The 17,310-nt window shown below is 35.9% G+C and overlaps 2 protein-coding genes across 2 annotated transcripts; one reads left to right on the top strand and one right to left on the bottom strand.

The window, feature by feature from the left end:
* Nucleotides 1-788: 788 nt before the first annotated feature.
* LOC132607459 (beta-glucuronosyltransferase GlcAT14A) lies at nt 789-7,731 on the bottom strand. Its single transcript, XM_060321430.1, has 4 exons — nt 7,097-7,731; nt 6,562-6,637; nt 6,344-6,459; nt 789-1,587 (listed from the first exon to the last, which is right to left on the bottom strand). The coding sequence occupies exons 1-4, from the start codon at nt 7,581-7,583 to the stop codon at nt 1,076-1,078; spliced, it is 1,191 nt and encodes a 396-aa protein (XP_060177413.1). The 5' UTR covers nt 7,584-7,731; the 3' UTR covers nt 789-1,075.
* A 5,821-nt stretch (nt 7,732-13,552) lies between these two features.
* LOC132607457 (inosine-5'-monophosphate dehydrogenase 2) lies at nt 13,553-16,442 on the top strand. The gene is made up of 4 exons (XM_060321428.1): nt 13,553-14,638; nt 15,133-15,312; nt 15,866-16,123; nt 16,275-16,442. The coding sequence occupies exons 1-4, from the start codon at nt 13,655-13,657 to the stop codon at nt 16,344-16,346; spliced, it is 1,494 nt and encodes a 497-aa protein (XP_060177411.1). The 5' UTR covers nt 13,553-13,654; the 3' UTR covers nt 16,347-16,442.
* The last annotated feature ends 868 nt before the right edge of the window (nt 16,443-17,310 follow it).

The following is a 17,310-nucleotide window of genomic DNA, read 5'->3' as shown; positions in this document are numbered from 1 at the left end:
CCACTTAATCGCTTCATTGCATGTGGAGAAGTATTGATTTTCTCACAGCTCCATGACATATGTGGGGCTAATAGTGAGTGATTTCATGAAATTCATGTAATCCAAATAGCTTGGTTAATCGCATTGTTTGGACACAATCCATAAGATAGAGGGTTTTAATAGAACATCTTAATGTAGGAGCTGCACAAAGTAGCATTTTTTGGACACAATGCATATTGTTCACTGCTTTTCGGGGCAAGTAATCTCCCCAAAGCCTCAAGAAAATGAACAAACTGATCTTTAGCTTCTTTTGTCCTTCCTTTTTCTTTTCATTCTCCAAAGGTTACGTAACTTAGGAAGTTGAGTGATTCAGGTGCTTTATTTTATTTGCTGTCAAAGGCAATCAAGAGCTTTATAGAATGCAAATGAGGATTTTCACATCAGAAGTGTTGTTGCCTAAACCAACGCACAAAGATGCCCTTTTGTTGCTTAATCTTTTTGCAATCGTCTAGAAACATCATTCTTGTGAATGCTGCATCTTCAAAGACATGTGAGACATTTTACAAAAGAGCTTTTAGCGCTAAGTGGCAGTAAATACCGCTAGAACATATTTTCGCATACTGGCATGGCATGGTAGGAGGACCTCCATTGAAACAAGTAGTTTCTTCCTTATGATCAACTTCTGTAGTTTCTTGTGTTATCATCAGATACTGATGCATAAACTATGTCACAGGAAATAGAACTTTGTCGATTAAACTGCCACATGCCTAAACATTTGCAACGAGCATAAAACAGCCGAACAGGAAAAATAGCGGCAATGATATAGTACCTCTAATCTTAGATCATGTAACATGTAACAGTACAGTGATACATAGTGTGTAGACTACACTTTGGAAAGAATTGGAACACCCCCCACAAAGAGAACAATGAAAGAAACTCCAGTGACCCAGAAACCTGATATAACTTTCCTGTGCTATATTTTCTTTTTCTTAGGTGAAACTATGACAAGTATCAAGAATTGACTAAATATGATAGCACCCTCTTCCAGAATATTTATTTTTCTATATTTCCAACAAAAGTAAGTTTCATTTCCAACTTATCTACACTGCCTTCTAGCAAAATGTGGTGCAGATACCAATTTCTTCAACAATGTTCTCAACCTTCTGGCACCCGTTCCAGGCCTTAAAACGCCATATTTCTCACCCTGTAGATTCAAGCAACCGCGATCACTGTCATTGGAACACCATCCTCCGGCTGAGAAGTACTGTCCATTTCGTCTTCTGAGAAGATCGCGATCAATTTTATTAAGGACAACATTGTTTTTCTTGAACTTCCGGGCGAATGGCCTGTTGCTTAAAACCATTCTTCTATAATCCTTCGGGCCGAGGGATCTTGGGTGTTGTTTCGGGGGGTTGTCCCAAGTAATGTAGTGAAGATCATGGTTCACTGTTGTGTTCTTGTATTCAGAGTTGCATATGACTGTTTGGAAATAACCCTCTGGAGATGACACGAAATTGGTGTAGTAGAGAAGAAGAGTTCTTGGAAGATTTTCCCAGCCTATTATGCAGTATTCAGCAAAGGATCTGGACAATATTGTCCACGCTGAACCTGGAAATAGATTTTGTGTTAGTACTTGTTAAACAAATTTATATGATGAAAAAAAAAACATAAAAATGTTGAAAAACACATGGACACACACAATTGATCAAGAAGCCGATGACGAGGAGATGTCAGGTCTAATTTAGAGTTTTAACTAATATACCCCACCCTTCCCACTTGTGGGATTACACTGGGTATGTTGTTGTTGTTGACAGCGTAAAAGAGCTTTCACTATCAGATCATAAACGCCAATAAAAGGTGTGATTAATAAACTTGAAAATAACACACGTTACCTGCTACAATGTGTAAAAATTTACTGAGAGTGTAAAAGTTCTTTACACCGTCACAGCGTCACCATGCCTATATAAGTTAAACCCTTGATGTATATTCACTGTATATCAGTGTATATCGGTTGTTTATGGAATAGTAATGGGATATCAACAACAAGGATAGACAATTCTAGGGTTCTAGTCGAAGAATTATAACTAGCAATTCAGGGAATAATCCGAGAGAAAGCTAAAATAGAAATATAGAGAGAGGAAGAGTTAATCTTGTATATTCATGAATGATTGACTGAAATTGTAGTTACAAGTACTTATAGATTCATGTGAATGCTTAACTCCTAATCTACAAAGCAACAGCTGTCAATAACCACTTCTCACAATTGGACAACATGTACTAACAACTAACAATAGGAGTTGTAACTAACTTTTTGAATTCTAACTAACTTTCAAACCCCTAACTAACTACTGGACACTGCTATGACTTTTGATCTGGTTCCTTGCTATCTGATTCCTTGTCATCATATCATCATAACAACATTAGGACCTCCATTTAATAATCTGTAACATTGTAACAACACCCCCCACAAAACTACAAACTTGAGGACAAGTCTGAAAAGAAGGAAATTTGTGGTGTAACTCAGAGACAAATTCCCAAGTAGCATCAGCTGCATCTAAGTCTGACCACTTCACTAGAACTTGAGCCACAGCCTTATTACCTCTTTTGACAAGTCTTCTATCAAGTACAGCTTCAGGATTAGGATAATAAGGACTAGAAAGTTGAACCACAGGAGGATGAGTAAATGTAGACTATGAGGTTGAGTGACTTAGCTTTGGTTGATTTGACTAAAGTACTTGCCCCCCTTAGAACATGCTTCTTACCCTGGTACATAAACTCTATGGTTCTATTTCTAAAGTCAAAGAGGATCCTACCAAGGGTGTTTAACCACTGGACTCCCAAGACAATATCAACATTACCCAAGGGCAAACCCTTGGGCAACAATAAGAAATCTGAACTGAATGTTGTACCCTGTAACAACCATTGCATATTTCTACAAACTGAAGCTGTTTGGACCCTCCTTCCATCTGCTACACTTACTGATTGTTCCACAATAGAACTAGGCTTGCATCCTAGCTTCTTAGCTACTTCTTGATCAATAAAATTGTAGGTACTTCCGGTGTCTATTAAAACCTGTAAAGGTTTCTTCTCATGGTAGCCAGTTAATATCCCATGACACCTGTAAAGGCCTGAAGTGAAATGGTCATGAACTCATCAACTTCTTCTGTGTACTCAGTTAGTGATTCTTCTATCCCACCTTCCTTAATATGTTCCTCCTCCACCATATCCACTAGGAATATCTGCTTATTAGTATTACATTTATGCCCAGGGACATATTTTTCATCACAGAAAAAACAAAGTCCCTTAGCTCTTTTCTCATCCATCTCTGCAGGGGTTAACCTTCTTCCAGGAATTTTGTTGATTTTTGAAGAATTTGGTTCAAAGGACCTTTTGAAAGTATTTGGTGATTTTTGGAAGGTGTTTGGTCTGTAGTGACTTGGGGTAGGTAGGAGTGCAGGTTTAGTGACAGTTTTCAATCCCCATGTTTTGGCCTGAGCTTCAAACATCTCTTCTTGCAACCTTGCAATTTTGTAAGCTTGCATCTAAGTTCTAGGAGCTTGTATCTTAACAGCTTTATTTAGTTCAGGTTTAAGGCCTCCTAAGAAGCAACTTAGAGTGTTTTCATTTGACAAATTAACAACAGTTAACAATCTATCAAATTCAGCCTGATACTCTTTAACACTACCAGTTTGAGTTAAGTTCTTCAAGGACTCCATATGGTCTTCAAACTCCTCTCCAAACCTTTCATTTAAGGCTAATACATACTCAGTCCAAGTAGGATCTACTCTAGATTTCATAAATGATCTATGCCAAGCAATAGCCTCCCCTTCTAAGTGAATAGAAGTTACCTTTACTCTTTGATCAAAGGGGACCTCATCCATAGCAAAAAACTGATCCACCTTATAAAGCCAAGTTCTCAGATCCTGACCAGAAAATTTGGGAAATTCTAGTCTAGAGAATCTAGTAAAGAAGTTACCACTGTGAGCATGAACTTCTTTGGTTCTTCCTTCTGGTACAACATCCACAGAGCAATTCCTATCAACAGATGAAGATTCTGCTCTTCTCACTTCTTGTTCCTTGCCCCTTCCATTCATGTGATTGATAACAGCTCTCATTTCCATCATCTCCTTATCAGCTGCTACATTGCGTTCATTCATATTGTTCATTCCCTCCATTAATTTTTGTAACTGTTCTTGGATCTGAGTCCATCTATCACCCATTTCTTCACCAGCTTGGTCTTGATTCTAGCTTCTTGTCACAATTTCGTTACTTCTGGTCATTATTTGCAGCCGAGAATCAGTGGCTCTGATACCAATTGATGTATATTCACTGTATATCAGTGTATATCGGTTGTTTATGGAATAGTAATGGGATATCAACAACAAGGATAGACAATTCTAGGGTTCTAGTCGAAGAATTGTAACTAGCAATTCAGGGAATAATCCGAGAGAAAGCTAAAATAAAAATATAGAGAGAGGAAGAGTTAATCTTGTATATTCATGAATAAAGGGCAGCCCGGTGCACTAAGCTCCCGCTATGCGCGGGGTCCGGGGAAGGGCCGGACCACAAGGGTCTATTGTATATTCATGAATGATTAACTGAAATTGTAGTTACAAGTACTTATAGATTCATGTGAATGCTTAACTCCTAATCTACAAAGCAACAGCTGTCAATAACCACTTCTCACAATTGGACAGCCTGTACTAACAACTAACAATAGGAGTTGTAACTAACTTTTGAATTCTAACTAACTTTCAAACCCCTAACTAACTACTGGACACTGCTATGACTTTTGATCTGGTTCCTTGCTATCTGATTCCTTGTCATCATATCATCATAACAACACTAGGACCTCTATTTAATAATCTGTAACATTGTAACAACCCTTTCATTTATACTTCAGTCCTACCTCCTCCCAAGAGAATGAAAAAGAACAAGGAAAAAAGGTAGTTGTTCTCCCGTCATGTACCTCTCTAGACACATCTAGATAGAAGTAGAGGCAGATGATTCAAAACTTTTTAAGTTATTGGGTTCTAAATTGATAATTTCTATATTTAATGGATTTCTTAACACAAATACAGGTTCAGACGAACCCGTAACCTAAACTCTAGCTCCGCAATAGAAGTACAAATCATGAGAAATGAGTTAGTGAAGATTATAATAAATTAAATTGGATTTTTGAAATCTTGAGTCATCCATCAAAAAGAAAGAAAATTCAAATCTTTGAGTCTTATTTATACATACGATTATATACACACACAAATTCAAAAGAGAGCACAAGCAAGTGCCATCAAGTTCCATCCACCAACGTAGAAATTCTCATTAGAGGTGTTTTAATTGCAATAAATTACAATTTCAAATCTTTTGTTTGTGACACTTCCATACCTCAATAAGAAATAGATTTCTCTCAGAGCACTCATCACATGTTAATTGTACAGTACTGCTATAGAGCATAATCTAGGAACCCAAGAGAAAAGATTTTGACTTGAACAGTGAACTAAATGGCCCTCAATCTAAGATTAACATGTGAATTTTCTTGATAATGTAGCTCAATTTTTTTTTTTTAATCTTTTACTCCCTCCGGATCAAAAAGAGTGTCCACTTAGTCTTTTTTTCTTGAGTCAAAAAGAGTGTCCACTTTCAAATTAAGAAAGAATTAATCTTATTTTTTCGGATTTGTCCCTATTATGTGTTATGTGATCAAATCTCAATACCTATTTAATTAGGGACAGTTTAGTTAAATTACCCATTTTTTCCTAGAAGTTAGTATTTTCTTTCTTAAGGGGTGTGCAAATGGCTAAGTGGACACTCTTTTTGATCCGGGGGAGTAATACATTTACCATTTGTGTTAGTCTTTGCCTAATGGTACTCATTTTCTATGTTGTGTGGATTCATAATGTCTGATCCTTCAAAAGTTATGCATTTTTGGAGGATCTTCGGGTGCGACAACTTTTTTGAAGGATGCGACACACAACAAAATGATGATTAATGGATCAAAAATCAAGATTATTAAGACCACAACTTTCTGGTTTTCAATTCTATTTCTATTAGTCTTCATTTCTAAATATATCCAAGTAAAGAACTATTACAAATAATGAAGAAACTAGTAAATTCAGATATGAAGGAATGTAAAACAAATCAAATTTGATAAAACATTAATAATTTATTACTTCAAAAAGCGCTATATTAAACTATTTAGCAAAAAGTACTTTAGTCACTCTTTTTGCGGTCTTTTGCTGCCTTCAAGAGTCACATCTCACATTTAATGTCTGTCACTTTTTGTACTTTATAATCTCTTAGAATTTTTGGAGCCACAAATAATGAATAAATAATTAATTAAAAGAATATAAAGGAAAATAATAACCTGTGTAAAGCTTGAAAGCAGTCGGTAGACTTCTTTGCTTGACAACCCACCAAATCTCTGATTTGTTTAGACTATGAAGACCAGGGTCTATTATAATTGGCTTTCCTCTCTTATTCCTAAATAAATTCAGAATATTTTTATTGTTAAGTACTATGGAATTTAAGAATAAACAATTTTATTTTTGTGATTATTTTCAAGAAGGAAAAAAAAAAACTTACAGTTTCCAACCCATGTGGCTAGTGTGTTGTACAAAATTTAGATCCCTTGGTAGGTCAGAGAAGGCATGGATCAGATCTGAGATCATGAAAGAAAAAGAATTAAAACATTTAAAAAAAATTAAAGGCATTCATAGATTTTTTATTTTTTTTTGTACTATAAATAAACAAAAGTAAAGTATTTTTGTTCACCACATTTTGAGAAAATGATATAAGTGAAGGAATCAAGGAAATTCTTTTCTCTTCTAAAAAACCTCAAAAGAAACAAGGAATTATCATTAAAGAAACAATTTTTACCATTTTACATAAAAATTTGAAGGATTGATTACTCCAAAACCAAATGAAGAATGATAAAACAGTATCTTCTTGACAAAAAAAGGCAGAGAATGTGAAGAAATAAATATAAAAAAGTTTTTACTTAAAAAGTCCACAAGGAACAATGATCATATTTATAAATGTACTGGAAAAAACTGACTTTTTTTGTCAAAAAACACACTAGAACATTTTAAAAAAAAAAGAAAAGAGGCACTCACCATACCATCTTGAGTAACTAAAGGATAATCAGAGGCACTGAGATTAATAAACCAATCCCATTTAGCAATCCTTAAAAGCATAGACATTGCATGTAGTGTCGTAGCAAGCATAGTTGGTCCTCTATATGTCACCAAATTAGGCTTTTCCACAACCCAAACATTATTAATTTCTCCAAAAACAGTGTTGTCAGCTACAAATCTTGAAATCTCTTGGTGTTCATTTTCAGGTGCACCTAAATCTAAGTGAATCAAGTAATAATTACCAGGATGGTATAGTGAAAAAAGTAATCTTTTTAACTTTGGTACATCACCTTTAGAAGCAGAGATCAAGTAAGCAAATTTTACAGGGTAAGTGTTAGTGGTATTTGAGATGATGAAGCTTCTTTTTGGCTTGAAAATGGTGGTTGAGTAGGAAAGTTGGGTGGGTATGTAAACAAGAATGAATAGAAGTGAGGTTAGAATGAAAGAAAACATGAAAATCTTGATATCCATTACAAGATTTGAGCTAAAAGATTAAGAAAGTTTGGAACTTTGAGAAGTGATGTAGTTCTTGTCCTTGCTAGAAATGGAGGACAAAAAATGGGTGCATCTAATATTGGGTAATTTGAGGGGGTGGTGGTGAGTTGACATGGGCAGATGTAGGCTTTAAAGACCCATATTAGTTGTTATCTTTTGCTTTAATTTAATTAGTTTTCGAAACTAAATTACATTAGCGTAACTCAATATTTTATAATTAAAATTTAGATAGTCCTTCGTGAAGACAAGGGGCTTGAGGTCGCGGGTTCGATACCCGTAGCTCTGCAGAGTGAAGATGGCATAGTTGTGCGATCCGTCTGCGACCCAAGTCATACAATAATGCAGTGTACATGAGCAAGTCATGGAGGGCAACCCGCAGCATGCATGGGTTACACCTGCGGATCCTCAAACACAAGTCGCCTTTTTTGTAAGGACCCCACCGCCTGGGTCGCCCAGGACCGGTGAGTAGACCCCTTGCGGGCCCCCTCCATGACATGCATGCTTGACATACTCAGGTATTGTATGGACAGGAAATCACACCAGTTCGCTGCGCCCTGCAGAGCTTCGAACCCGTGACCTCAAGCTTTTTGTTCTCCCAAAGGAGACGACTCTCACCAATTGAGAATTACATTAGCGTAACTCAATATTTTATAATTAAAATTTAGATAGTCAGAACTTATATGAAAAGTACAGTAAGTTACAATTTTTCTCATGTCAGTTTGATGAAAATAAATATTTTGAAATATTGATCAAAATTTATATATTTTAATTCTCAAAAAGCGAAACATATTAATTAATTTGAAACGGAAAAAGTATGTGTTAAGAAATTTACTAACATATTCAGAATTCAATGATTAGTACTTAAAATTGTAATAGTAGAATTTAAAATTCATAAAATTCAAAATGTTGAATGTCATTTAGTTGGTGAAGGGGGTTTAATTAAAGAGAGAATAAGAGAAAAAGGCAAAGGAAGAGTGTAGATGAAATATTTGGTTGGTTTGTTCCTTTCTTGGAAGTAAAGTGTGGAGAAAATGAAGTGAAGAGAACTCCACTCGTCACTTTTTTCTTTCAAGGGGTTGGGTATAAGTCACTTGTGTTAATGGTTCTTTAAGGGTCTTGACCAAATTTCCCACCTAATGTTCTTTTAAATTCAATCACTTTCTCCTCTTTCTACTTCTTCCTCATTGTTTTTTTCCTTGATAAGTTATTGGATTGCAAGCTTATGATTATATTAAGCTCAATTTATTTCATATTTTATACAATACTTTTTTCTTTTTAGTTTATTTTATATTTAACTTTGTACTCCCCTTTAGTGTTAATTGATAAAACAAGTGAGATTATATATCAATAATCTATTAATAAGTGTAGAAAACTTATTATTTTGTCTCAATTTTTGTGAAGGAGTTCGACATATGAAGAGTCAAAACATTTAATTTTAATTATTAATTCGGCTGTAAATAATTTAATCTTTAAAATTAAAATTTACATATTCAAAATTAAATAAAAAGTATTATAAATTAATATAACTAACGTGTACCTGTGGTGTACATTAGGGTGATCAAGGACATGTATGAGGGAGCCAAAACCAGGGTAAGGACAGTAGGAGGAGACTCAGAGCACTTTCCAGTTGTGATGGGGTTGCATCAAGGATCAGCTCTTAGTCCGTTTTTATTTGCCTTGGTGATGGATGAATTGACACGGCAAATTCAAGGTGAGGTGCCATGGTGTATGTTGTTCGCGGACGACATAGTCCTGATCGACAAGACTCGTAGCGGAGTTAACGCTAAGTTGGAGAGTTGGAGACATACTCTGGAGTCTAAAGGGTTTAAGCTGAGTAGGACCAAGACAGAGTACTTGGAGTGTAAGTTCAGTGAAGCACCTCAGGAGGCTGGCTTGGAAGTGAGACTTGGTACCCAGGCCATCCAGAAGAAAAGTAGTTTCAAGTACCTTGGGTCTATTCTGCAAAGCTGCGGGGAGATTGACGATGATGTCACACATCGTATTGGGGCAGGGTGGATGAAATGGAGGCTTGCTTCCGGAGTGCTATGTGACAAGAAGGTGCCACCAAAACTTAAGGGCAAGTTCTACAAAGTAGTGGTTAGATCGACTATATTGTATGGGGCGGAGTGTTGGCCGGTTAAGATCTCTCACGTTCAAAAGATGAAAGTTGCCGAGATGAGAATGTTAAGATGGATGTGTGGCCACACTAGGAGTGACAGGATTAGGAATGAGCATATTCGGGATAAGGTGGGGGTGGCCTCGGTGGAAGATAAGATACGAGAAGCGAGATTGAGATGGTTTGGGCATGTGAAGAGGAGAGACACAGATGCCCCAGTGCGGAGATGTGAGAGGTTGGTCATGGATGGTTTCAGACGAGGTAGGGGTAGACCGAAGAAGTATTGGGGAGAGGTAATTAGACACGACATAGCGCAACTACAGCTTACCGAGGACATGACCTTAGATAGGAGGGTTTTGAGGACCCAAATTAGGGTAGAAGGCTAGTAGATAGTCTCGTTTTCCGTTCTTATTAGTAGTCGCATTATCGCAATATAATTTCTTCTGCTCAAATTTCTGCTATTATTTGTTATTTCCTGTGCTTTGATTATCCTGTGTTATCTGTGTCGCTTGCATTATTTCATTTCATATCGCTTTGATTCTCTTAACCTTATCTGACTTCTTTTTATGCTTTTATTGAGCCGAGGGTCTTTTGGAAACAGCCGTCCTACCTTGGTAGGGGTAAGGTCTGCGTACACTCTACCCTCCCCAGACCCCACGATGTGGGATTTCACTGGATTGTTGTTGTTGTAATGATTCAGTTATTTTTTATTTAAGTTATGACATTCGCTGTTTGTTGACTTAATGCTTACATTGAACTTGCTTCCATATATCTGTTTCTTGATATGCCTGCATCCATCTTTTTTTTTTTTAAGTTGATTAGTTGCTTTTGAGCTAGAACGATTACATCTAGGAGTGTCAATTGGACGGTTCGATTGGTTCTACAATTCTTTTACTACTTTAAATCAATTGCAAGAAAGACTTGCAGCAATAGCACTATAAACTTTTCAACCTTGTTAAGTTTCTCTTCAAATTGAAGTATCTTATCTTAGTTTTAAACTTTCAATAGGAGTGCAATGGTGAACAGTCAACAGTAGGTTTGGCCGTCTAGTAGCGTCTAGTGTGTATAACCTTTTTGGCCCAGTTCCGTCTCCAAATTGAACCCTATAAATCCCACTAATGACTGGGAAAGTAAACAACAATTGGACTTCTTAAATGTGTTGGTGATTATTACACGTGGGGTCCAACATTGGCTTCTGTTTTAAAGAAACATGTGAAACAATTAAAACAACGGAAAAGGGCCAAATATACCCTGTATTATTGGAAAAGGGCTAAATATACCCCTCGTTATATTTTGGGTCCAAATATACCTTTGCCGTTATACTATGGGTTCAAGTATACCCCTCCTCAGTTAAGTTTGTCTAAAGTAGACATCCAATCCTATATGACAATGACATTTGTTGAGGTGAATGACACGTGGCATGTCACCTCAACGCCATAACCCATTTTACCCCTCTCCTATTTGTTTTTCCACCATTAAAATTTTCTTCCCTTCCACCACCACCATTGCCACCATCACCGAATCTGACACACTAAGAACTTGTGAAATTTTCTGAAGAACTCAATGCACCGGTACTTTTGGTCTTGATTTGCAGACCTTGATCATTCAAGCTTGTTACAACATCAGCACTCCTATTCAATCCATTCAGATTAGATTTGGAAATATCAAAATCTTGATTCAACATAGGAAAATTTGAACTTGATACATTAGCAGAAAAACTTAAATTATTCGAATCAGAAAAAGAAAACCCAACTTTGACCTTCATTCAAGCTCGCAAGCTAGTTCAAGCCCTGCACTCTACTAACACAAGGAGAACCCGAATTCAGATCGAAACCCAATCCATTCAGCTGTAATGCCAGCCTTTTTTTTAATTCGAATTAACACTATCAGGTCTATCAATTTATTGGAATTTGAAAATGACCCATAACCTAAATTAGCATTAGAGTTGTTTGTTACTATTACTATAGTATCCATTTATTTATCACCGAATAGATACTGGAAGGGCTCCAGAAGGTATCACCCATCCACATGTCTCAGATCCAAAAGGGCAGAAAGGTTTGGCTTGGGTGAGAGAGGGTGGAGATGCAGTAGTAAATCGCCCCATTCACAACTTCTTGGTGTGTCGGACTCGGTAATGGTGGCAATAGTGGTGGTGGAGGTGAAGAAAATTTTAATGGTTTAAAAACAAATAAAGGAGAGAGGTAAAATGGGTTATGGCGTTGAGGGGCATGCCACGTGGCATCCACCTCATCAAATGTTATTGCCACATGAGATTGGATGTCCACCTTGGACAAACTTAACGGAGGAGGGGTATATTTGAACCCATAATATAACGGCAGAGGTATATTTGGGCCTAAAGTATAACGAGGGATATTTTTGGCTCTTTTTCAATAGTACAGGGGTATATTTGGCCCTTTTCCCTTAAAACAATATTCAGAGTCAAGATGCACTGATAGCTCTTAAATCAAGCACCACTAACAATTGTGTCTAGTCCAATATATCATGTGGTTGATTTGAGTCTAAATAAGTCTTAATCATCTAACTACATACTTGAGGAAATAGAGGGAGGGTGTAATGAAGGGGAGCCTCCTTCCTCTTTTTAAACTTTAATAGGTGAAGCAAACTTCTGAATATGATAATTGAACTCTCCAATGAAAAAAATAAACCAAATATTCCTAAGTGTGTCAAAGGAAAAAATAATTTATTCAAGATGTATTTGTTAAAACAAAGTGTACGTGTTACTGTTACCTCATATTTCTAATACTTTAGTAAAAGAACAAAGATAAGCTAACCATTGTAGAGTTTCCAAAATAATTTGATGGAGTTCTAGAAGTTGAAATTATGTAAACTAGAAGAAAGGTAGCCGTTTTTTGATGTTGTCTTTTCTTTCAAAAATAAAGAAAAATATTAATATCCAAATAAAACTTAATAACCTCTTGCACTTTTAAAAACAAATTCGTAAACTCTATTATTCGTAAGAAATACAAGAGGAATTATATGCTAATTAATTTTGAGGATGAGTATATTTATGACCATGATTTTAACAATTATATTCCTCTCAATTTAGACAGTTTATTTGATTATTACGGATTATTTTTATTATAAATTTATCAATTATTATTTCTTATTATCATAATCATAAATGCGCAAAGCGTGGACACGTTAACTAGTAGTGTAGTAATACAAGGACTAAAAATATTATTTTCCCTGAAATTTATCAATAACCAAGGGACCAAAAGTGTCGTTAGTCCTAAAATTTAACTTTGTACTCCCCTCTATCGTTAGTGTTAATTGATAAAATGAGTGAATCATTTATTATAATAAACCATCCATTAAGTGCTTAAAACTTAATGCAAATACAAACATATTTATTAATTATTACTATTATTTTTTCTAAATCTTTACAATTATTTCCTGATCAGAAAAAAATATTTTGTCTCAATTTCTATGAAGAAGTTCAAAATAAAATGATTAAAAATTAAAATATTTAATTTTTGATTAGTAATTCAAATATAAATAAGAGTACTTTTATTTATTTAAATAAATTTACATATTTTAAAATTCCACAAACGTTTTTTATAAATAAACTTAACTAGTATTCTCTCTGTCTCAATTTGTTTGATATTTTTAGTTTTTCGAGAGTAAAAATTCTTAATTTTGATTGCTTGTTTGAAAATAGAATCTTTAGATTTTTCGCTATAAAATTTACATAAGGTTTGCCTACATTTTATCCTCTCACACTCTATTTGTAAGATTACACTGTGTATGTTATTGTTGTCGTTAAGTTATATTAATCAAAATATTTGTCTCTTCTGTAATTCTTACCCATAAAAATATGTACCAACAGTTTATTCTGTTTAAGATAAAAAGAATTACTGACTCCCAACAAAACCCTAAACCCTAAATCGCCGCCGCCATCACCGCCGCCGCCATGGAAACCGACGGCTTCTCAGCTTCACGATTATTCAATCAAGGCTACTCTTACACCTACGATGACGTCATCTTCCTTCCAGGTTACATCGATTTCCCTACAGATGACGTCACTCTCTCAACTAACCTAACCCGCAACATTCATCTCTCAATCCCTTGTGTATCTTCACCAATGGATACCGTAACTGAAGCCTCAATGGCTGTAACAATGGCGGCATTAGGCGGTATAGGTATCGTTCATTACAACAACACCGTTTCTCAACAATCTTCAATCATCCGTAACGCTAAATCTCATAAAATTCCTTTCGTTAATGATTTGATTTTCGCTTCGCCTACTGATTCGGTACATTCTGTCGATGAATTCGGTAATGCGCCTGTTATTTTTGTTACCGAATCAGGAAATAAGGAATCGAAAGTTTTAGGGTTTGTAACTAAGTCTAATTGGGTGAAATTAAGTGATAAAGAAGCTAGGGTTTGTGATTATATGAATAATTCGCCCGTTACGTTGCCGTCGAGTTATAATTTTGAGGATGTAGCAGGTTATATAGCATCGGAGAAACTGGAATTTGTAACATTAGTGAACGAAAACGACGGGGAAGTGGTGAATTTGGTTACAAGTGATGATTTGGAGAGAATAAAGTCGTGTCCGAAGTTAGGTTTACCGTCTTTAGGGAAGGACGGGAAGTTTTTGGTGGGGGCGGCGGTAGGGACGAGGGAATCGGATAAAGAGAGGTTGGAGCATTTGGTGAAAGAAGGGATTAATGCTTTGGTGATTGATAGTTCGCAAGGGAATTCGTTATATCAGATTGATATGATTAAGTATGTGAAGAAGACTTATCCGAATTTGGATGTGATTGGTGGGAATGTAGTTACTATGTATCAAGCGGAGAATTTGATTAAGCAGGGTGTTGATGGATTGAGGGTCGGGATGGGATCAGGGTCTATTTGTACTACTCAAGAAGTTTGTGCTGTGGGTCGCGGACAGGTGAATTATGTTATTTGATGCGGCTGTTTTTGTTCCGTTGATTGTAGTTTTTTTTTCCCTCAAGAACTAGCCTGAATAGCCGTCCACCCAACTGCTTAAACAAAAAATAGCCGGCGGATGTATAATATATGCAAATTCATGTATAATATGTGTATAAACATTTATAATCAGTGCATCATTACGTATACAGGCTAGGAAAAGTAAAAATTTGTGTAAAGATCCGTTTTTTTTTTCCACCCCTGATAATGTCATTGTAGTTGATTTATTTTGTTTTGTTCCCTCTTTGTATAACTGACGAAGACAGTCACTATAAATATAGACACGAGCATAGATTAAACGATTGGAAAGGAATGAAGTATGAAAGCATCCAGTGGACATGCTTGCTGGACAACTGGATTCAAACTTGCTCTCTCGCGTTGTGTTTCACATTTCAAAAGGAACCAATGAACCTCTTTTGATAGTTAAAAGTATATGTGCTCTGTCAATTTTTGCAGGCGGCTGCTGTTTACAAGGTGTCATCAATTGCTGCGCAGCATGGTGTCCCTGTCATCGCTGATGGTGGGATTTCAAATTCTGGCCATATTGTAAAGGCGTTGTCCCTTGGAGCATCAACTGTCATGATGGGAAGCTTCTTGGCTGGAAGCAATGAAGCTCCTGGTGCATATGTATATCAGGTATAAAACCATTCCCAATGCTTTCATTCTCTGTATGTAAAAGTTCCTTCAAAGATATATCTAAGGTCTCTTTAGCTGTAGATGGAGAGCGTTGACATTGTGTTGCCTGGAAAATTTCCTCACCATTTTCATTAACTATCTGGCATGCAATTTGACTTGGCTCATGAGAAGTTGGTCTTTAAAACATAGTTGTTTAATCATTTTTAATTTTTATCGGCAATTTGGCATCCTTTTTCAACCATTTTAATCGTTATTGCTTCAGTTGGTCAGAAGCAAATTTTTATTGTCTAACTAACATTCATGCCAAATTTGAGTGGCATCTATGTAATTAATTGGCCTCATTTTAAATATATATTTGGCTATTGGCACATAGTATATCTGGCTCTCTGTGGCAAGAGTTTTGATTATCTTATCTTCCAAGAGGCTTAATTACAATTATTTGTATTGTGAGACTTAAATAACCCTGGTGATTCTATTCATATTTACAAGTGTATTCTACTCAAATGTGCCCTTGTTCTGTTGTTAACTTTGGTCAATTTTTCGGTGAGGATAGAATGGTGTCCGTGTGAAAAAGTATCGAGGTATGGGATCCCTGGAAGCAATGACAAAAGGGAGCGATGCAAGATACTTGGGTGATACTGCTAAACTAAAGATTGCTCAAGGTGTTGTTGGTTCAGTTTCTGATAAAGGTTCTGTTCTGAAGTTCGTTCCTTATACAATGCAAGCTGTAAAACAAGGATTCCAGGATCTAGGTGCTTCTTCCTTGCCGTCTGCTCATGAACTTTTAAGATCAGGCACATTGAGGCTAGAGGTTTGTATCTTCTTCCTCAACCACTGTTATATTATTGAATGTTTGTGTTTTTTTGTCTCTCCTGCATTTGAAGAAAACGTATTGAAAGAGCGAATCATCTTACCTCATGGTTCATGGGGATCTAACTTTAACTCTCTTTCTGGTTCTTCAGGTTCGAACAGGAGCCGCACAAGTTGAAGGAGGGGTGCATGGTCTTGTCGGTTATGAGAAAAAATACTTCTGATTTAGCTGTTACTGGGGAGTAATGTACCATAAGTTTCTTGTTGTTTAACATTAAACTATAAATTTCAGCTATGTATGGCAATTTTGGGATTCTGCATGTATCGCTCCAGATTTCTCAATTTTGGGATTCTGCATGTATCGCTCCAGATTTCTCTCTATTTATCAGCAACTATTGCCATATGTTTCCAGAAGCGTGCTGCAAAATCAACCTCTTGCCAACACAATTTGCGAAAGGGAAAGCAGATTTAGATGAAACATCTAACTTTAATTATAGTTTAACTCATAAGATCGATTTTGAAAAAGCTTCTTCCTTTTCATATTTAGTTTATAGCCTGTTTGACCGAGCTTATTTTATTTAATAAGTGTTTATATTACAAAAGTGAGGTGTTTGGTCAAGCTTTTGGGAGAAAATAAGTGCAGAAGCTGTTTCTCAGAAGCTAAAAAAATAGTTTTAGCCTGAAAGCACTTTCGAGGAAAATATATTTAGAAGCACTTTTTTAAAGTTGGGTCAAACACTAATTGTTGCTCAAATATACTTTTAAATTAATTGGCCAAGCACAAATTGTTTTTCGTCAAAAGTGTTTTTGGAAAAATTACTTTTCAAAATAAGCTAATTTTAGAACGTTGGCCAAATCGGTTATTAATACTAATAGAACTTTATTTAACAGAGTAATAAGTAAAGCTTAATTTCTCTGACATTTAAGCATCATTTTGTTGTCAGAGGCCTTTTCCTTCCCTCAAATATCCTTTTTCAACCTGGTAATGTATAAAGTTTTTTGTAAATTATCCGAGTAAAGTCGATTTCTTCATTATGCTTGCTTTTTTATGGCTATGGATCTTCATTGACCCAACACACTATTCTTCAAGTTTATATTGTAAATTCTTTTTTAAGTAAACCCCACATAAGGCCTTTCGTCTGTTATACTTTTTTCACCTTCATTATATATTATCTTGGCTCATAGCAA

This window comes from Lycium barbarum, chromosome 8 (genome assembly GCF_019175385.1).
Source record: "Lycium barbarum isolate Lr01 chromosome 8, ASM1917538v2, whole genome shotgun sequence".
NCBI lineage: Eukaryota > Viridiplantae > Streptophyta > Magnoliopsida > Solanales > Solanaceae > Lycium > Lycium barbarum.
This window is presented reverse-complemented; position numbering and strand designations above follow the sequence as displayed.